The sequence below is a fragment of the Gasterosteus aculeatus genome, chromosome 16 (genome assembly GCF_964276395.1).
Source record: "Gasterosteus aculeatus chromosome 16, fGasAcu3.hap1.1, whole genome shotgun sequence".
In the NCBI taxonomy this organism is placed as follows: Eukaryota; Metazoa; Chordata; class Actinopteri; order Perciformes; family Gasterosteidae; genus Gasterosteus; species Gasterosteus aculeatus.
The window spans coordinates 11,733,293-11,754,595 of record NC_135704.1 but is presented as its reverse complement, the minus strand read 5'-3'; the positions used below and the strand labels follow the sequence as shown (position 1 = coordinate 11,754,595).

The window sequence follows — 21,303 nt, the reverse complement described above, 5'->3', positions numbered from 1 at the left end:
TGACATTTTAATGGTAGGAATTTTCCACATAATTCTTTAACATTACAGCAAACAATGTTTCATTGCCTCAGATCAAATGTGTAACTACGGTAACCTGCACAACGAAGAAGCGGATGTAGTTTGCAGTTAAAATGTGTGTGCGTGCGTCTTTCGTCGTATTACCACAACAACGTATGACATGTCAGTGTCAAGAGGTTATGTCCCTGTTCTCTGGGTAAGTGCATTTTTACATAACATCTGTGTTTTTCCACCCTCCGATGGGTTTTATTTTTGAAGTTAAACCGACGCTGCGACTGGTGGATGTTTTTGAGCCACCTACGACAGGTGCTACTCCTCTCTTTACAACCAATCAGGGAGCAGGGTCAAAGGTCAACGCTATATCAGCTGTGCAGTCAGACACAGCGTTTTCATAAACATTCGTAACAAGTATTTGGAGTTTTTTGCAGAAGAACTTTTAAAGACATTTTAAACTGGATTTCAAAGCGTCTCCTGCAGTCATGTCACCAATTTTACTTAACTGTTTGGGGAAGGACCCCAATGAGTACATCAAGTAAGTATTTGGGAACATCGACTCAGATTAGATTGGACTATTGTTTCTTGATTGAGCCTTTATTTATATGTCGTAATATATCGCTCATAGGGAACTAGTGCAAGTGAAAAATCCCTACCTGGACGGCATGGAGGAAGATATTCTCTACCACTTGAGCCTGAGCACCAAGACTCACAATCTTCCAGAAATGTTTGGAGATATTAAGGTTTGCAACATTTTTAGATCAAAATAATAATTTGGGTCTTGCGATTTCCAAAGCGAGGAAAGTAAATTCCCTCCCGCTCTCTCTGTTTCCCACAGTTTGTGTGCGTCGGAGGCAGCGCAAATCGAATGAAGGCTTTCGCCCAGTTCATCCACAAGGAACTGGAACTGAATGGAAACCCAGAGGAAGTCAGCGATATCTGCGAGGCAACTGACCGCTACTGCATGTACAAAGTAGGACCAGTGCTCTCAATTAGTGTAAGTATTACAGAGCTACAATGTACGCTCCTAGTCGCCATCCCACTTTGACTGGCTTTGAATACTGCGTTACCGGTTTGATATGTTTGTGCTCATTCTGGATTCATTTCTATCCTGATCTTGTTTCTATCACAGCATGGAATGGGCGTCCCTTCCATCTCCATAATGCTGCATGAGCTCATCAAACTGCTGCACCACGCTCAGTGCCGTGATGTTGTCCTGTTTCGCCTTGGAACGTCCGGTGGTGTTGGTAAGCACGCTGCATTTCGTTTCGGAAGGGTGCCTTAGCAGAATTTCTCCTCCATTCGACCGCGTATAGTGACATTTTCTGGTGTCATCTCCAGGTCTGGCTCCTGGGACAGTGGTGGTCACGGATAAAGCGGTGGACTACTCCTTCCTCCCCCAGTTTGAGCAGGTGGTCCTGGGTAAAGTCATCACCAGGAGCACGGAGCTGGACGAGGGAGTAGCCAAAGAGCTTCTGCAGTGCTCCTCCGAGCTTCAGAACTTCCCTACGGTGATCGGAAATACCTTGTGCACCCACGACTTTTATGAAGGTAGACGCAGCGCCTCGTGCTCTGGGCGTCCGTGACCATTGTGTGCAGAGAACCTTAAGTCGGTCGTATAGTGACACATCTTGTCCTGCGTCTCTCTATAGGTCAAGGCCGACTCGACGGAGCTCTTTGTTCCTTCTCCCACGAAGACAAGCTGGAGTACTTGAGGAAGGCATACGAGGCCGGCGTGAGGAATATCGAAATGGAGTCCTCCGTATTTGCGGCTATGTGCCGTGTCTGTGGCCTCAAAGGTAGTGTTACGAAATGTATGCGGTACATTCTGTACAGTGACCCTGACCGTGTCTGGTCTTTGAAGATACCATCTGGCTCCATACATTGGTCATAAACTGTACACAATACAGAGCCTCGATGGATTTATGATTTAACACAATGACATAAGAGGAAAGTAGCACGTAAGATATGAACAATAATCTCCTTTTTCTCTGCAGGAGCTGTGGTCTGTGTTGCATTGCTGAACCGCTTTGACGGAGACCAGATCACCGCCACTCATGATGTCCTGGTGGAGTATCAGCAGAGACCTCAAATCCTAGTATCCCACTTCATCAAGAAACGCCTGGGTTATGTTGTATGAAATCTCTATGTCTGCCACCCCAACCCCACCTTGCCAAACGGAGTGTATATAGCTGATATGTGCATTTGTGTATATACTATATTTAACAAGTTAATATGTGTATTAGACACTTATTTAAAAAGTTGTTTTCATGATTGAATCTGTGAAGCTCAAATATAAAGTATGCATCATACTTTATATTTGAGCTTCATCAACTTTCATATACATATAAACATGTATATGAAAGTGTGAATCATATTGTTTGATGTGTAGCACCCTGGTATTTATGTAAGGTTTGTGTTGATTTCTATATTTTACTTGAACTTGTAACAAAAATTGTTGTGTGTATTAGCAAGTTTGGAAATGATTTGCCTCCATAGGAGGTTCGCACCTGTTAGAAGCCTTTACGAGAGCATTTATTATTCCTTTTTAACTTTTATTATAATACAGGAAGTGATTCCTGTAAGAGATTCATATGTACTTGTTTCTTCCACACAACTGTCAAGACATGTTGACAAATGTGTAGATAGGTCATCTTCCTCTGGTACATGTTTATTGTCACTCAGTGATACTGGCTTTGTACAAACGTTCAATAAAAGTAAACAATAGTAATTGCACTGTGTAAATGTGAATACAAGTGCAGCTTATTGAAATGTGGACATTTACGTAATGTGTTCCCAAACAAGCCCCCGGTCAGAGTTTGAGTGTGGACTGGGTGTCTCGTCTAGGTGGTCTGAGTGGGTTGAGAACAGACTGGACCTCTTTGGCGTACTGGCTGTTGTGCAGACCAGCCTCCCGCAGAGCCTGCTCCACCCGCACTCTGGGATCAGACACAATCTGAGAAAACACATATAAAAACAGAAAAAATACACATCAGCAGTTTCACGCTAAAAAGCGGTACTGTGTCTGTGCATGTAACACTAAACAAAGTGAATCGCTAATCCTTCACGGTTTCATATTTAAGGAGAAGGTTTGTCTGAGCGACAAATCATTAGTCACTGCTTGTGTTACGCAACAAGCACATTCCAACCTCGGTGAAAAAACCCACACGCAGGGAGAGGTTTAGCGACCGGGAGGCCTTGAGTTCAAGGCTGAGTATACAAGTCTCTGACATGAGGTAGAACATTGATGGACCAGACAGCCAGCTTACATAATTGTCCTGCATTGCATTGGGTCACTGGTCACTTTCACCTAAGATGAAACATTAATAATTAACAGTAATAATTCCAACAAAAGCTAAAGGTTATCGGAGGGTAGGTGTTGTAATGCATCACCTGTGTGTCTGTGTACGTATAGAGAGGCCGTTGGGGCTCAAACTCCTTAACATCCAAGAGTCGACGCCTCCAAGCCTCCGTATCTGACAGCATCCTCTGAGGGTCCGACTCCGCCACCACCCTGACCTTAAGAGGGAGGAAAAACATTCACCATCGGGATCATTTTCTTTTTTTATTTACCGCCATTGGGTGGCAGCGATGTCTCAACTCAGATAAGGAGGAGCCCAATTCTTCTCCCTGGGTCATTTCAACAGAGGAGACATCAGTGATTCAGGGGGCTTTAAAGATCCACCTGGTTCCTGAGAACTTCCAGGCGATTCTGTTTCTCTCCTTCTTCTCTCAGCCGCTCGAGCTCCTGCGCCTCCCTCTCCTCCCTTCGCCGCTGCAACATATCTGCCCGAAACAGGACCCTGGAGGGAGCAGAGAGGAGGTGGACGTCAGCCCCAACCAGGACCAACGTTATCTATTGCTCCTGACACAGCAGGCCTCCGGGCGGCGGAGGGTTTTGAGGAGCAGCCAGAGAGAAGCTCCTCTCCCTTCGTCTTCGCATTAAAAAAAATAAAAAATCTGTTCCTCAGCACCGGCATGATTGCCGCTCTCGCTCCTGCCAAGTTCATTCTCACAGCCAAAGTCAACATCATTATCTGGGTTTAATGCCGGTCTCTCTGAGCGCCTGCAGAGAAATGCTAAGCAAAACTAGCCTTAAACTGCAAGGCAGTTTCTCACTGCTCCCTCTAGGCGAATGTTTCAAGCTTATTGGTGGGTTGAAGGTAAAAACAGCAGCATCCAGCTGTGGTCCCTATGGCCGTTTGGGACGTAGGTGTTACTTTCAGCATCTCTTTGAAAACTCAAGATCCCGTGGTGGTCACCTTTCTTTATCTCGCCTTGCCTGATCTTCCATGAGGCTCCGTAGATTAGCGAGTCTCTCTTGATCCCTGGCCTCCAACGTCTCTCTCCTCTTCTGCTGCTGTAAATAAAACTGCCTGACCTGCGGACAAAAACAATCATTTACAAAGAAGAACAAAAACCTAACAACTGCCGCAGGAGGAGAAGCCACAGTCCCATTCATTTGACTCCCACAGAGCTCCTTAGATCGTCATGTCCTATTGATTGTGGCAGAGCAGGAATCAGATAAGTGTAAATAGAAAGGATGAGATGATATTTCAATGCCTCGCAGACTATTGCGCTGAATTACATGAAATCCAATGCAGCCTAAATGCTCTCATTAATCAAAGTGTCTCAGGTCGCCCGTACTCTCTGCGAGCAGAGCCCTGAGAAGCCAGTTAATTAAACAGCCACACAAACACACACATTGTGGATAGTTGTACCTGTGAGGACAACAACTAGATTAAAATGATCAAAATACCCAGATAATTGCACGGTATATGCTTTTAATTTGATCTGTGCGAGGCAATAAAAAAATGTCAATGTATCAACAACAGGGAGGCAAGCATTATTTATATATATATATATATATATAGTTATCCATACACTCACCAAAAAGTTTTAGAATGTGCTGATGTGCCGCGTATGATTTGGGGCTTTTGACAGCTCCATTTTTCCAGTAATACCATTTCTATTTGTGTGCCCAGGCCTTCAGGTATCCAGCTGAGCCAATACGACTCTTTTGATGGATAAACTTCCATCAAAGAATATCTCTTCTATAACTTTTCCCCGTTAAAATATAGAGCAAGTTGTATAATGCATTATCTTGTTATTCCTCCCTTAAGATATACCAGGTAGTTCAAGGTAATATGTTGTGCACACACCATATGAATGCAGTGGGCACAGGATAAAATGCCACTTGCTATTGTATCTACAAAGAATATTTAAAATACCTATTTGTGGAGATGAGATTTTACTTGGTTTGATCATAATGCATGTGATGAATATTGTGAAATCACAAAAAAGGACACAGAAAAACGTTCAGTGCGATAGGTGTGATGTTTACCTTCTCTTTGTGCTGCGATCTGACGGCAGCCTCTTTCTCCTGCCCCCTCTTTAGCATCGCTTCTTCCTCCTCCCGCCGTCTAGAAGCTATGGCCGCCTCCAGCTTCGCCACCTCCTCCTGCTGGGCCCGCCACTCCCGCAGCTACGACCACAAATACACACCAGGGTGAAACGAAACAAAAGAATCCGGTCCGTTAACAGCTGTCTTGACGGAATCCATCACACACACAAGGGGGACCACCGGCCGAGACCCTCTGCCGACGTGTGGCACGGATTTAGGAAGGAGGTGTCAAGGCTTTTCCTTCTGTCACCTCAGGACACGTCGAAGCACTGAATTATAAAGAAAACCCTTGCGTTTGAGGCCTAAGACAAATAGAACATATTCTAGTCACTGCTTGTTCTGTCTTCATGTGGAAATTAAGGTAAGTACAAAAAAAGTCACCTTGATGCCATCCACCTTTTAAACGTTATTACTAACTTTTAGATTAAAGCTATTACGCAACAATGTAGCCCCGAAAAATCTGACTTTAATGACCAGGAATTTAATAAACAACTTTTTGTAATTGTCCAAATTAGCTTGAAAGGCTTCTATGAACATTTGGTAATGATCCAACATGTGAATACATAGTCCAGATTAAAAAAAAATCAAAATCAAATCAAAATATTTATCCTCTAAAGGTGTGTTCACATGGTTTGATTTCTTGCAGAGAGCCCAATCTTCACTCACCCAGCTGGCCATCTGGAAACAGACGGCCTAAACTCATCACACATGCACACAGTCAGTCCAGCATTTGCTGAGGGGTGAGCGACAGGGTGGTTATGCATCAGCATTCCGATCGGGCGGACAGATTCACAGATCTGTCAGTGGAGAGCTCAGTAATCCCCAAAAGGGATGAGCTGCGTATTAACATGGTCTCACCACACATTAGCACGAGTGGTATCATCAAGTCAGCCTGCAGCAGCTGGGCGTTTGAGAGGGGGCTTCAAACACCCCCGCCCCTAATCCGGCTCCAGCTGACCGCGATGAAGCCGTAGATGCAACAAGCGTCTTCTTTAGAAATCACAATGTTCCCTCATGCAGACATTTAGGGTTGATGTTTAGGGTAAAGAGCAATCCAGAGTAGTGACTGAGTAACTACCATAACTGTCCTGCTGCTTTTTCCTTTCCTCTATGTGATGATTGATGATTAACATGGGTTGAAAAAAAAAGAAAAACGCCATGACAGATTCTGATGCGCGTCATCCCTCGACTTTCTCTCCTTCCCCTACGAAGAGGAAGTGAAAGAACTTTAACTTTTAGAAAAAAAATAAAACCCAGAAAATGAAGCGCAGATAATTAACCCATCCATCAAACTCCGGCCGGGCGCCGATAAGAGATACCTGTCGGATGTTAGGGACATTGAGAGAAGAGGTGTGTAAACAACCTGGTAGGGCTGTGTAGCATGTTTGGTTTTTTAGATATACAAACTAAAAAACAAAGATTTGTCACATTGGGGATAACACTATCTTTGGCATGAAGGAGGAGCAGTAAAGTTCAGTCGCATCGGTCATTCGAGGTCACACAACAATCTGATGTGTGTCTTTACAGCACAGATCCAAAAGCGCAGAGAGAGACATATTGGTCGAATGGATTTTGTCTGCCTTTCCTCTTAAGGCAGAGATGAAAAGGCATTTTAGGCGGCACAAAGAGAATAAAACGGTTATTATGTACGGTCTGCAGTAATTTGTCCCAGAGTCTCTCTGTGAATTCAAAAGGAAAGAGGACACAATCCCTTTTCATGGCAGCATAAATATGACTCCACATGTCAGAATAACAAAATAATTACAGCCTTTTTATCTGCACGCGGCAGCCGGCTCAAAGCCTTTCTTAATGTACCCGTGCAGTTATCGGGATGTCTTCAGTCGGGGAGGGGGGGGGGGCAGCATCAGCCTTTTGTTGTAACTCACCGTTGCAGGACATATTAATGACACATTTTAGATAGATAACAGATGAGCAAAAACAGATTGGGTATGAACTCGTGTTAATCCTGCAGCGATATAATTGACGTGAATCATAGCAGGAACAATGTGTGATAGAACTAACAAACTAACTGCATAGATGAACAGTATTCCTTCATGAGTGACACCACTCTACCGAGTGACACTGACGCATGAGACCAAAGCCTTAAAACGGACCTAATGTGCATTCAGACGTTAGAGAAACTAGACTATTCTCTTAGTATTTGCACAGCTGGCTCGATGAGAATGTTCCTGAGGTCTATAACAGGTGTGTGATTTTACCGGCGGGAAAATTATACACATTCAAGCAATTAGCCCCTCAAAGTTGTCATCTGAAGCACTGTGCGGCCCACGCATTGTCTCAACGCTTTGTCCCTCCCACCCCCACAGAATGAAGTCACTGCCACAGAGCGGCTGTCTATATAGCACATGTATTACTGCACGAAGGGGCTCTTCACGAATAGAGTTGTATCGTATGAAAATCAAAATGGGGGAAATAAACACTGTAATGGTTCAACCGGACTGACAAAATTAGAAGAAAAAACTGCATGCCACACAACTACAAAAATACAATACAAAAATGTAATTTGGAGAGCAGGACATGAAAAAAAGCATAGAAATGCTTTTTCGTTATTTTAATTTCCATGTTGCTTTTCCTGCTGGGCGGCTCATCCTTTTCCCACCTGAGCGTGTTGCAATAATCTGTCGCCCCTGAAGCTTTACTTAGTAAGGTGAAACACACGATCGCTCACCAAAGGTGCCTGGAGAAAAAATAAGGCTTGAATGAACCGTAACACCAAGAACAATGGCAGCTAATTACTGCAGCCAGAACGCTGCAGAACAGCCGATGGTTTCAGAAGTAGTCTGTCGTTCAGTGATAATTATGAATATGTCTCGCATGCAGTGATTATCTTAATCACTTACATGCAATGTAATCATCCATTCCATTTGACTTTTACAAAGAATGCATCGCCACCGCAGCTGCTTTTTGATCAGTGACACATGAATCCAGCCGGCCATCTTTGGTCCTCACGAAGAAGCTGTTGTCTGTGCGACAGTCTTGGCCTTTGCGAGACAGAAGGGTACAAGCTCACTCAGAAGTACCTCGACCTGCTGACAGCTGACAGCACACGGCTCGCTCCCAATGGTGAGGTCAGAGGAACCAGAGCACCACTGACCAAGAAGTGAGCACTTTACTACTTTAGCCAAAGTACCATCACAGCAGTCCCTCATCTTCTTAATTTGTTTCAAAAAACGTGTTTTCTCAAATCACAACCGCCCCTTCCCAACTCCCTGCCCCCACGGTGCTGTTAAACACAGGCTCACAAGGTGAAAACAACACCAGCGTGGCTGTTGCAGCTTGTAAACAAAACATTACTTGGCATCAAGCTCTTTTTTACTTCGTCTGTTACTTTGAGCTGACTATTTTGATTAATTTTACATTTCCTTCCAATAATGTTATCAGATGATTTCAAATGCATAACCCCTTTTTTATTTAACAAAATAAAACGGTGGTTTAAAACTTTTAGCCAGTTCACTTATACTCATCACCTATGCCTGCTGTGTTGGGCTGGGCGGGCACGGTTAGTTTGTCCCGATTGGCAGGTGAGATATTGCATGGCCTGCAATGCCATCACTGTGTGAAAGGGTGTGAACGGCTGAATGACGCGCTGTGTTGAATCTCTGAGCGGTTGGAGTGGTACAAGTTCATCGACCATTACTTTAAACTCATTCAGCTCTGCTTAAACTAGTGTTCACAAGCTGCGACAATGGTGCTAATGTGTTAAAACTGAATCAGGTGCAATTTGTAATCCTACAACACAGATGAATGGATACATTTTTAAAATTAAATAAATGTTCTATTTTTATTTTTTGGGGTCCACTAGATGGTATGGATTGATGATCAATGATGGAGCATTATGGCGACCGCCGTAGAGTCGGTGGAGTTGTTTGGGTCAGAGGGAGCAGCTGCAGAAAACAAATTGTTAAAGAAGCGGAGGATGCAAGCGGAGGAAAATATATCTTCTGTTGCCGCTGTGCCGCTGTGCCGGGATGATAAAGGCAGTGGGAAAAAAAGAGATTGGATGCAAACAGGCATCCATCTGAGCCTCCACACAAACTCAAATACTGTAGGTGCACATGCGCTGCATGAACAAAGACATATTGAGGTGGGAAAGAAACATGGGAATGAAAAGGTCTGGGTGTATTCATTTAAATGTATTATGGCCTCACAGAGCCATGACAAAAACAACTCAGAAATGTGTTTGCAATAGTCGGAGGGGTGTAGTGTATGTTGTTTCAGATTCACCAAAACTGATACTGATACAGAAAAAGGAGCTTGAATGGAAATTTTTACGGTTTTCAATAACATATTATTTCCGCCACAGTTGTTGCAGCTGTTTTTAAGGTAGTTTAGTTGGACAGAACTGAATGTGAAGTGTCCTTGAATTTTATTTTCTTCACTTATAGTAGTGATAAATCTGTGTTTGCTCTAGGTTTACAACCTCGGGGGGGGGGTAATTTCTGTTGTAATGGTGGGGGAAACACTGTGAATAGCAAAGCCCATTGAAGGATTCAGTGTTCACAATTTAAATGTAATAATTATTTATATAATTAAAGCAAGTTAGGAAATAAAACTGAATGCCGTGTTCTTTTCAAAGTTAAAGAATCTGCAATCCGTTGCTCTGTATGAATTCCAGAAGCTAAAATGTGCCACAAAAGAATAATCAAAGTCGATTTTCACCTCAGAAAATACTACATTTTTTTGTATTTTTCCCTGAGATACTAACGTTAACAGGAAAATAAACCATTATTATTAGTTTTTAAGGCTTGTTGGTCGCTGGCCAAGTTGTTATCTGATTTGACTCCCCGCGAACGTCCTCCAAATATGTAAGTTTAATGCAGAGTACATTTAGGCTTAACAAAACACTAAAAGAGAAAAGTAATTAGTACAGAACAGGCAAACCTCTCAGGTTGGAGGAAAGCAAGCCGAGGACCTTGTTCCTGCAAACAGTGAAGAAAAACAAATCCAGCGTTTTCTGACATGTCTTGTTATTTAACAAAATCCGGCTGGTAGTGACGGCCCGCCACAACCTTCGCTCAGTAGATCAGACTCTTCTTATCGAATCAGCCATAGGACATCAGCACTATTTTTATTTTTTTTAAACTGTCAGGCAAAGCAAATTCAATTTGCACAGCACTGCCTCCACAGCACATGAAAATGTTCAGATGAGTAACTTGTTTGTTGTGTCGATGTGAACTAGCACCCCTCGGAGACAGCAACATCATGTTCGCAAGACCATCCTTATTAGCTTGTTTGCATTCACAGCCCATCCCAAGTGGCAGCTAAAGCGAGAGATGCTGTCAGGCAGCCTGGAGTAATATGCAGCCTTGTCAGCAGTTATACTGTACACAAGAAGGCAGTAAGACATTATAGCCTCCTCAAAACCGGCAAGGAAAAGGATTTTCAATAGGCAGTCCACACCATCAGTCAATGAGAGTGAGTGTGCCTTAAAAAAAGATAGATCACAGGGAGCTTATGTCGCATTGGCCGTCAAAGTTATCAAAGTTCTGCATCCACTTCCTGCATCTATTTCATATGAGATGCAGGCTCACACGTGTAGAATAATTGCTCACATGAAACGTGCTGTGTCACCAAGTTAGAAATGTCCCTGAAGTTGGACAGCCCCTGGCGTGGAGGTGTACGAGAGGCTGACCTTCTCTCTGAGACGCGAGCAGATGTCCTGCTGGTGCTGGTGGCCTCTGTGGAGCTCCAGCTCCTCCTGGTGGGCATGTCTGGCCTCCTGCAGGGTGGCTAGGGCTCTGGCCAGCAGCTCTTCCCGGTCTCGCTGGCACTGCCGGGTCACCACTCTCAGCTGCGCCTGGGTGAAGCGAAGCCAGTCCCATACGCGTTCGTGCTCCATCTGGAGGAACAAGGCGGCACCCGGAAAAGCAGTGTTTGCACATGGGGACTGGGGTCAAGTATACCATTCATTCTCAAAAATATTACAATAAAATGGATGGGAGGAACTGTGCAACAAGGACTGAGGGAAACCCTTCTGTATTATTGATGACAGACAAACAGAAAGCCACACACACACACACACACCACTGGGTGATACACTGTCTATAACGATGGCAGCAGGACCCTAAGGTAAAAAGATGCGGCTCTGCCGGTGTATGAAATGGTCCTTCTTTCCTGCCTGTGAACAGTCCTGAAAGTGTGAGGGCTGCCTGTAGCAATTCATCATTGTGTCAGCACTCACAGTGGCTGCATCACTTGGCTGCTTCGTTGGAACAGAGGGAATGATATTCATCTAACGGGCTAATAGCGGCTAACTGACGGTGAGAAGACATTAGACGGAAGACTGGTTTCATTGAAAATGAGTGAGCCGACAGAACTGCCAACAGAACAGGAGCGCTAGAGGCAGTCAAGCGAATCCTGTTTATTAATTCACAACTTGAAAACTTGAGGAAGATCCACCCTTTGTATTTCACTTCCTCTTCTACTCTCCTTCACTACCCCCGGGCCTCCTTTGTGTTGTTGCAATATGTGCATGCGCACACCTTGGCCAACGCATTAGAATCAGCATGAACGTGGAACCATCCACCGCACTGTGTCTGCAGTGAACGCTTAAAGTGGCAGCACATTTGGTGGAGGTGCTGCAGAGCGCTGTCTCTGCTGAGGAGAACCTGGTCAGACACATTCAGAAAAGTCAAGGGGTATGAATTATTTCACCTTTTGCCACAGAACATTATGAGGACATTACTATGGAATGGCTTACTTGATATTAGAGAACATCAATGAGTATGTCATCATACACTGAAAAAGATCCCTGTCCAGCAGAGGGAGATGTCCACTCTAAGCTAGATGGAGTACCACTATCTGATAGTTGAACTGAGAAACTAGTTTGACTTTAGATCAGCACAAAGAACACAGAAACATCCACATACTAGTATAAAGAGCCCCTTTGCTGAGATAGTGATACACACACGGAAGAAAAAAAGCTATAATAAAGCGTTTCAATGGATTTCTTGGCATCTAGAGAGAAAAGTACGTCATTAATTATTTTGAATTGTCAAAAAGGGTGTTCACTCACACTATTCTTCTCAATCCAGAATTTAGTAAGTTTATAAAAAGAAATATAGGTGCAGTGACACCATCCTTTGAGCATGCTGGATACTAATGACATCGTTGTTCACTTAAGATGCAGAACGTGCAAAACAAAAGCCTGTATAAAATACAACTCACAGTTACCAGTTTGGCAGAATGGCCTCAGCTCTAAATTCAGCACTCAGCTGGATCTAATATGAGGTGGACGCGGGTGAGGGAGGAGAGCGCGGCTGGCGGTTGTCATGACGATACAGGGTGGTGGCATTAACTAGTTGTCAACAGTGGGTGACATGGCACATCCTGCCGCGTTTTGATGGGCTCATTGTCCAGTCTTATCTGTGTGTCTCCCTGCTCAGCCTCGGGTACTGATCCATATTGATCAGGGAGTCTGGGACTCACACTGCAGGGATGCTTCGGACTGGGGGAAGGGGTTATATTTTTAGATGGGTGTGAATAGAGGTTCGTGCATGTGTGTGCCCATCCCTCGATGGATCCATCTTATGGATAAAAATCCCAAAGGGCAACAGAATAAATACGCAGACCAGACTTTTGTTGTTCGGCAGCTTCAAGGTGTTAAAGAACTGTTTTAGTGTGAACAGGACTCTCCTGAAATAAAGAGCATCTCGCTCAGTGACTCCACCCCCAGATATACAATTATTTCCAAATTATCTTCCAAATCCATGAGGGCCTTTTGCTTGAAATAAATATTGATTATCAAAATTGTTGCTGATAAAACAACATTTGTTCGAATGCACATCAACAACCATCTGTATTTTTCTATAAGTGTGTTTATTTGTGTGAAATTCTTGTGTACGTTTGTCTGCATGCTCAGATGGTTTTGCCAAAGTACCGACCAGCTCTTGTCGAGTCTTCTGCGGGAAGAGTCTTTGCAGCATGTCCATGCAGAGCGCCCTGTGGTTGGGTACATCGTGAGTGTACTGGGACAGAGTGAACTGGAAGCGTTGATGGTCATCTGCACACCAGCCACAGAACCTAAAACAGATTCCAACACAGACATTATACGATACATACTGCGTACTAGAAAAAACGCAACCTGCTGGTTTTTTTTTGGCATGCTACATTTGATATAAAAAATATATCTTCTCTCTTGATCGGCGCAGCTACACTAGAGGTCTGCCTATATCAAGACATGATGTCTGAAAGTGATTAATAGAAGCAAAATTCCCCACAAAAAAATATTTTTTTTATTGAATTTTCTTTTTCGATCAATGTGTAAGGACTTAGAATTATTAATAGATACAAAGCAGACCTTCAGTGGTCTTCAGGCCTACCTGTCAGTGGTCTGCAATTGATCTTGGAGGTGCTTCTGCCTGCACTGGTACCTTTCTGACAGGGACTGGAAGGCCTGGATCAGGGAGTCCTTCAGCTCTGGGTAAGGGCAGTCGGAGTTCAAAACCTCCTCGGGGATGTTTTCTAAGGTCACCGGATTATCTGAAGTTCTAAGATATTTCTGTGGAGGACAATATGACTAACTTTAAGATATATCATTAAATGATTAGAGTTTTGTGACACACTGTAGCAAATTATTATTAAGCCGTAATAATACAGAATGGAAAGTGGTCAGAAGGAGGAGATCTAAAACAGAAAGAAACTTACCTCCAAGCCGAGGCCAGCGATCTCCACCTCCAGGGACAGGTACTCTGCTTGAAGTTTAGCAGTTATGTCAACTTGCTGGTCCTTCACAAAGTTTATCTGGTGGTTAAAATATTTATTAAAAAAAAAATACATATATATATATATATATTAAAATAATGTTCTAAATACAAGCTGAGAAAAAAAAGTGTAGCAAAATGGGCTAAATTGTTCCACGTTCAACGGTTTCCCTGACCATGAAATCATAATAATAATGCTTCGAGTAATACAATAGAGGGGACAATGTGGCGAATGAGTCATGAATTTAATATGCGGACAGGTGCTATGAGCCTGGATGGGATTCGTGCCTGGTAGAGATGAAGACACCTTCTGTAGATTAGAAGACTACAAAGTGCATCAGTATAATAAAAGATAAATGTATTTGATCACTAAATATGGACAAAATATTTCCGAATTCCAAACCAACTTATGCGGATGAATGGCTGGCTGGATGGATGGACTGACATCTATCTATTTATTTAATAACAGCATTAATGATCACGGAGAAACAATCTGGGACAAGTGATTGACAAAAAATAAACGGTTTCACAGTTTCAGCTTTTACTTCATTCCTTTTTCCAAATGTTGGGGAAGAAATTACAAGTGTGGCATACAAATAATTCAAGATCTTTATTTGAAATACTGGGGGATAAGTGTAACTACAACTGAAAGGTATTTTCTCTTTAATTATATTGTGACTCAGCAGCAGCCAGCGAGGGTAGCGGGGGTCATGATAAAGAAACGCGAGTGAGCCGCACCGCCGTGACAAAGCGCCTGGCAGGCGTTTGATTCTGAGGTTTGTTTGGTCCTCAAAGACCCCCGCTTACTTCTTAATCTCACCATTCGTCTCTAGAGCGTGCAAAAAGCTTCTGAGAGTCAGAGGCACACTGGGTGACTTAAGGACAACTAACAAACTAGAGACTTGCGGACAGCGAACGCGTCGCTGTGTGCAAGCTTGGGATCATTTTGTGGACAAGCGTGAGAGCTTAAACTTGAGCACAGCTAAGATCCATAGTTGATTACTACGTACTACGGATTTCTCAATTGCTGAACCACTGTGTTTTTTTTCCCACAAACCAGCGATCTTGCTTTTCTACTTCGAAGCTCTTTCGTCAGATGTGGACATGGAGACGTGTCTCTGCTTCATGTACCTGTCGCATTACTTGTTCCCAGCTTGATCGATGGCCAGCGAGCCGCTGATGTTGAACTTCACCCTGTCTGAAGAGAAGGTCCTCCTTCAGCTGATGAACAGGTTCCACCGTGGCCATCCTGAATGCCTTCTGCTCCGTCTCTAGAAGGCGCCCTGAACCGGCGCACAGACACACATTAGTATACAGCACATATGAACAAAAGAGACGGAGGACGCCACAATGGTGGATTACCATAATCTTCAAGTGAGAAGATGGCAGTATCTGTTCTACCATTCGGCATGATCTGTTCTAGACAATCCTGGATGTCATCCTCAGCCTCCTCCCTGTTGAGAGGAAGAGAAAGCTATTAAAAAGCTGATAAATACAACCACAATAAGTTCAGTCGTCCAGCAACTTACACAGACCACGTATAACCTGCAACGACAGGCACATACACCTAAATAAATTATTGATGTGTGCTCTGTTAATGGTGGGGATTGAATCCACAATTATCCACCTCAGCAAAGACGGCAAAAATAAATGTGGTGAAGTATGAAGTAGGAGCAAATTGAATAGCTAAAATAAAGTCTGTGTCCCTCAACATTTTACGTAAGTTCGGTATTTTAATACGTTTATTTAGTTTCTCTTAACCGTTGCATACTACTGCTGTGATTAGTTTTTGGAGAATTGGGGCTGGCATGGTAACCAGATCCATCCCTTAACCTCACACATTATCTTGGCTCGACTGGAAGAATCTCTTGAAAAATATTTAGGGACATTGTGTCTCGTGACGTGAGCAGCTTCCCGCTAACAAGCCGGCGGAGGACGCTTACCTCCCACTAACCGGCCCGGAGCTTGACATGATTGCGGATAAAGCGAGTTACCATAGAGACGTGCCTGCCGGTTTCGCCATTAGACACGGTGGCTTTTGAAAGCCAGGGTGTTCTAACTAGATATTTGTGCGGGGAGTTGCAAGCTGTGACACATCTTTATGATTGGGCTCATTACTGAGGCTCACGCTTGTGTGCATCATTAACCTTGGGTGGCTCAGACACAGTCATTACGCAGCCAAACAAGCTGCACCCCCAGAGCTAGCGCTGCCCTTCTCACTTCACAAGGCATGACACCGCTGGGGCCCCCCAGTCCCACACCTCGGCCTCAGCAAGCAGAGGGGAGACGTGTCTTCAGTGCGCTCCCTCTGCGCGCACGCGCCTCAAACCGCCCGCTTCTCTTTGTTTCTCATCCTTTAATTCAATGTCCTCGTTCCAAGGAAATCAGCTTAAATTTCCCTCCTCTTGTCTACTTTTACCCCCTCTTTGCACCCTCTTTTTTTTTCATGCAGAGTCCCGTCCGGGCTCAATGGAGCTTAAGTGGCCCGGCTGCATGGTGTAATAGCAGATCCAGAAAACTGCAGCAGATAATGACAGGGAGTAATAGGGGGCTCTTACTCAGCCTTTTGCAGCCTGGGGCACTCTCTGCTCCACACCTGTCTGTGCTGCCGTAATATGGAACTCTCCTTGGTTGCCTTGGCTGCAAGACGGTTCTTCTGAACCTATAAGACAAGGTTTAATGCACGGCAAGATTAAACCCTAGAACTGGAATAGGCACTGCACGGAAAAAGAAGAAGAAGAAGAAATGCCAGTGTTGCTTTTAAATGCACTTTAGCCATGACATCTATTTCCTGCTACAAATAATTGACTTCATCTGGACAAACCTGGAGTCTGGAGTACTTTAATGCGTCGATTATCTGGACCATTTTATAACACAGGAAAAGCATGAGAACTATGAAGTGAATAAATCATGATGTTGCAAGGACGGTAAAATGTTATTTTTGTAACCTATACTCAAGGGAAAGTTCCCTTTCTCTCTGCCCATGAGGGATATTGTTATACAGGCATTTGCCTCAGCCTTTGTTAGACATTTGTGTCTTTAAGAGCCTCATAAATGTGGGTGATTCAACCGAAACACTATCCCTGTTAGAGCATGAAAGCAAAACAAACAGCGGCAAATTAAAATAATCAAGTAGAAACATGCGTGAGATGCATGAGGCATGTTGTTAGGAGAGGAGGGGGAGGTACAGGTCTTAATCTGCTCTCACTTGTTTTCATTTTTCACGCTGAAAGAACTACGCCCTCCTTCAGAAATGTCTCCAGGAAGAAAATTATTGTCCTTTATCTGCGTTTTTATACACAGTCCACTGCCTCAGATAATTGCACAAAAGAATTTTCTCAAATAACTTACATATGTGGTCACAATCAATTTCATATTCATCTAAAATCCAAAGGAGTACGGGGGTTGATTTATGATTCGAGTGTCTGTTCTTTCATTATACCCTCGGGGTTATGTCTATTTTACAGCCAAGGGAATCAACAGCGTTCAATCAAAAAACTAACGCTGCTCTGAAAGAAGAAAGGCCAAACTGAGGTCACCTCGTGCTGACTGCAGGCCAAGTATCGTAGGTTATGTTGATTTGAATCGGCTGTCTAATAAGCTCAGCTAGAGTACTGAAACAGTGCCTGAAGCTGAACTTCCATCAGCTGATTTCTAGTCTCACCGTGTCAAATAAAACTAACCACACCTCCACCTTTTTAATGGGCATGTATGCCTCTAATTCCTGTATTTATACTTTTGACGATTAACATTGTCATGCAAATTATTTTTTTATATCTCTTTTCATGTAACCTCTTGTTGATGCCTTTCAGAAATCTCTCATCAGTCAATCACGATTTGAAAGTAAAAAAATTACGATTTATAGAAGAAGAAAAAAGATGGTGCTTCCTTGGTTGTCAAAAGACCTAAATGCAGTAAAAGGAAAGTGTATCTTGTCTGGACTTGACTATAAACTTAGTGTACATGCATGGCTCTCCCTCTATTGCATACTATGTTTTATTCATTCTCGCCTTGCATGTCATAAAAGGTGTTACTAACACATTAATGAATGCACCCTGCTATTGTCCAATCGTTTACTGCTCCCTGATTCTGTTAGTAGTTTACTCTTGAATCAGACGGGTATATTATAATCAGGCTGGTGATTTTTTTTTTACATCATAGACAGTGACACATTGCATTGTGGGATTGTCGCAGAAAGTGCAGTGGGCCTGCCTGAAAAAAAAATCCCATACTCAGCATTTGCACACTGAAATAAAAGGGCGAGGGGTAAATATCCTGAATTATGTATCAAACCAGAAGTGATTGAACAGCTCAGATAATTGGAATTCTTCTGTATTCATTGATTATTTACACCTGTGCTTTTCCTTGTGGAAAATGTGTTATTGTTTTGTGTATTGTACTGTTTTTTGTAGAATACCGCGGAGAAAACAAACTTATTGATAGACAAAATTTTGAAGCTCGTCAGTTATGCCGCTATTCCCTTCCTAGGGAGCGAAATAGGATCCTGCTTGATCGAAGCTCGAGGGGACCTGCGGTCAATTATTCACCCTCAGCCACACGGCCAGTGGGAGAAGCTCAGAAAGGCCTTTCAGCAGGGAAACCCCATGTGAACCTGGCGGGTCTTATCTGGGTTATGCAGAGCGCTGGGTTGGAAGGAGCCACAGGCAACCATGGTGATACCAAAAGGCTACTGCCACAGTTTACCAATTACAACACAGCAGATCCACCAGCGTTATTTGAATTACCCCGAGCATTAACTTTTTGCTCTTCTCATGGCGAGATGAGTATTAACTTCAACTTCAACCAGATGAAAAGTGGTGAAACTGGCAATGCTATTATGTACGGCAGTGATATCGCTGCTCTGTTTCATGTTGTTGCACAATCTCTAAAGCTTAAGAGATGCCAGTTTTCCTATAGAATGAAATCCCTTTACATTATGTGGTGGGAAAAAGCAACGTGATCTCCAAAACCTGTTCGTAAAAATGTATACGAAAATCTTGAACATACAAATTCGTAACAATACATACGAACTGCCGGTGGTTAACCACGCCCCTTGAGTGAACAACATGGCGGACCATGGCGGATTCTTGAGTGAACGTCTCTCCGCCATGTTGGGGTTTTTGAGGGGGTTAGGGTTAGTATTCTATTGTTGTCTAACGTTGATTTCTCGTTAAAAATGCAATCATAACACGTTTATTTTATATTGTTAGACTTCACAAAGTGTGTTTACGGGGTGCAGGTCCCCATTCACTTTGAATAGGGTGACGTCATCAGTTGCAGTCCGTATTTATTTCGTATATATCACTACGAATTTGTATGTTCAAGATTTTCGTATACATTTTTACGAACAGGTTTTGGAGATCAGGCTGGAAAAAGAGAGGAAAGAAAATTAAACAAGAAATTTCCCACATGCTGTTTCATCCCTTTAAAATCTGTTTTTTATGTCAGTTCAAGCTCTTCCTGTGGTGACTAATGAGGACTGTGGAAAGAAATCTGTCGTTCTTCTTCATTTGCTGTTAAATCACCCCGCTATTAAATGTAACAGGAATGGATTTTATAATAACGTTGCCCTTTTAAGCGCAGCCCCAATATTGAGAACAATCAAAATGTACCTTTAATCCAATTCGATCGGACTCCAGGCGTTTGGCATCAACAATGGCTTGAAGTCTTTTGTATTCAGCCGGTTTGTACTTTGAGCTGCCGAGACCATATTTCATCCGCAGTGTCAGTTTTTCTGCATGGATGAAAGCAAATAATATAGCTGTATTAGGATCATTTGAATCGTTGAAAATCCCATCACTCTATATGTCCAAGTCTTTATGCTGATTTCAGCAAAAAAAAAAGAGGGTTTTTTTTTTAGCAGCTGCAGCTGAAACTCGACGAGGCAGGTGAACAAATACAAGCAATGCTGCCTCCAACAAAAGCATCAAAGACTTGACACCAGTTTAACTTGGGGACTAAAGGTCAAATCTGTTAAAAAGATCAATGGGCAACCGCGTCACACGTCAGCTACATTTCAGACCTAGTTGCTGCTGACTTACCCACATCTCCTCCTCTGTAGTTTGTACTGAACGAATGCAGATCCCTTCCACTCATCCCTGCAGATCCCTATTTGTTTGCATTGGTGCCTGCAAAATAAATATGTAAACATAGAGGTTGTGCAAAGCATGTTGACAAAAGACAAAGTCTCCCCTGGGGATGTTTACGTGGGGGTCATTCAAATGGTTAACAGGATACTACAAGCCTCAAGCAATGAAGCCCATGAAAATAATAACTCTCCCATGGTCTGCATGACGTAATCATCTTGAAGGTTAGTATGCAGTATGCAGGAGAAGATGTGATCAAACACTGAAATGAATACTCACGTTGTGGTACTGATCAATTGAAGACAATAATAATAAAGTTTCATTTTTCATGAATGATATATTCACAAAAAAATGACAAGAATACACAATATATAACTTGTCTAACATAGTTGAATTGCTGGTCCTCTACGGCAGTAAAGTGAATATTTTTATTTTTATTTTGAATATTTTTATTTTGTTAAGTTAAAACCACTCAACTAAATCAACAGAATTGTTCCTTGACTGAGAACAAAACAATTGACTAATATAAAAGATAATAGCAGATACCTGCAGCCCTGCTACAGTACGACAATAATACTGGAGCACCACACAAACTTACACACCCGAGGAAGGGTTTAGAGGAAGGGTTTAGAGGAAGGGTTACAGATGTGACAGGTGAGAAGTGGTATGACGTCATCATGCCATCATACTAACGTTAGTTAACGTTGTTAACGTCAAGTCAAATCGAAATATGACAAGTATTGTGAACAGAAGCACTGGTAAGTTTATCGAAGCCTACTATAAATCAACACAAACACCCATACGGCTAAACACTGTTGCTAACAAATGCAAAAGTGAAATTTAACCCACTGAATCCGAGCTTACCTTGCGCTATTCCCTTTCTCTGTTCAGTTGACAAAAAATTTGTAACCAAGGAAACAATCACCTCTTCCGTTATTGGGCGACTGAGCGACGCAAACGCCGTGCGACACGCCCCTCGTCGACCTCACAACCAATCAGGAGTGCGCATTGGCTTTCCCACATTCCCACTGACGTCATGCGGGCTGGCATTGCCTGGGACCGCTGGTGGAGGCAGGGA

The 21,303-nt window shown here is 43.1% G+C and overlaps 2 protein-coding genes across 8 annotated transcripts; one reads left to right on the top strand and one right to left on the bottom strand.

The window, feature by feature from the left end:
• The first annotated feature begins 86 nt into the window (after nt 1-86).
• Nucleotides 87-2,743, top strand: upp2 (uridine phosphorylase 2). Its single transcript, XM_040200737.2, has 7 exons — nt 87-550; nt 641-755; nt 851-1,009; nt 1,145-1,259; nt 1,354-1,563; nt 1,665-1,811; nt 2,010-2,743. Exons 1-7 carry the CDS (start codon nt 498-500, stop codon nt 2,150-2,152), a joined length of 942 nt encoding a protein of 313 aa, XP_040056671.1. The 5' UTR covers nt 87-497; the 3' UTR covers nt 2,153-2,743.
• On the bottom strand, nt 2,668-21,287 carry LOC120833550 (coiled-coil domain-containing protein 148). 7 transcript variants are annotated; one of them, XR_005714351.2, is made up of 16 exons: nt 21,090-21,228; nt 20,181-20,267; nt 19,752-19,873; nt 16,698-16,801; nt 15,502-15,593; nt 15,271-15,422; nt 14,084-14,179; nt 13,759-13,937; nt 13,321-13,459; nt 11,070-11,276; nt 5,357-5,497; nt 4,295-4,393; nt 3,698-3,815; nt 3,406-3,531; nt 3,282-3,322; nt 2,668-2,968 (listed from the first exon to the last, which is right to left on the bottom strand). XR_005714351.2 is itself a non-coding variant. In XM_040200730.2 (16 exons), exons 2-16 carry the CDS (start codon nt 20,233-20,235, stop codon nt 2,794-2,796), a joined length of 1,866 nt encoding a protein of 621 aa, XP_040056664.2. In that variant the 5' UTR covers nt 20,236-20,267; nt 21,090-21,228; the 3' UTR covers nt 2,668-2,793. The 7 variants fall into 7 exon arrangements, 6 of the variants coding, with proteins under 6 accessions (XP_040056664.2, XP_077947257.1, XP_040056666.2 ...); XM_040200730.2 differs by having other exon boundaries at nt 4,275-4,393; XM_078091131.1 differs by lacking the exon at nt 3,282-3,322 and having other exon boundaries at nt 4,275-4,393; nt 21,151-21,287.
• Between the last annotated feature and the right edge of the window lie 16 nt (nt 21,288-21,303).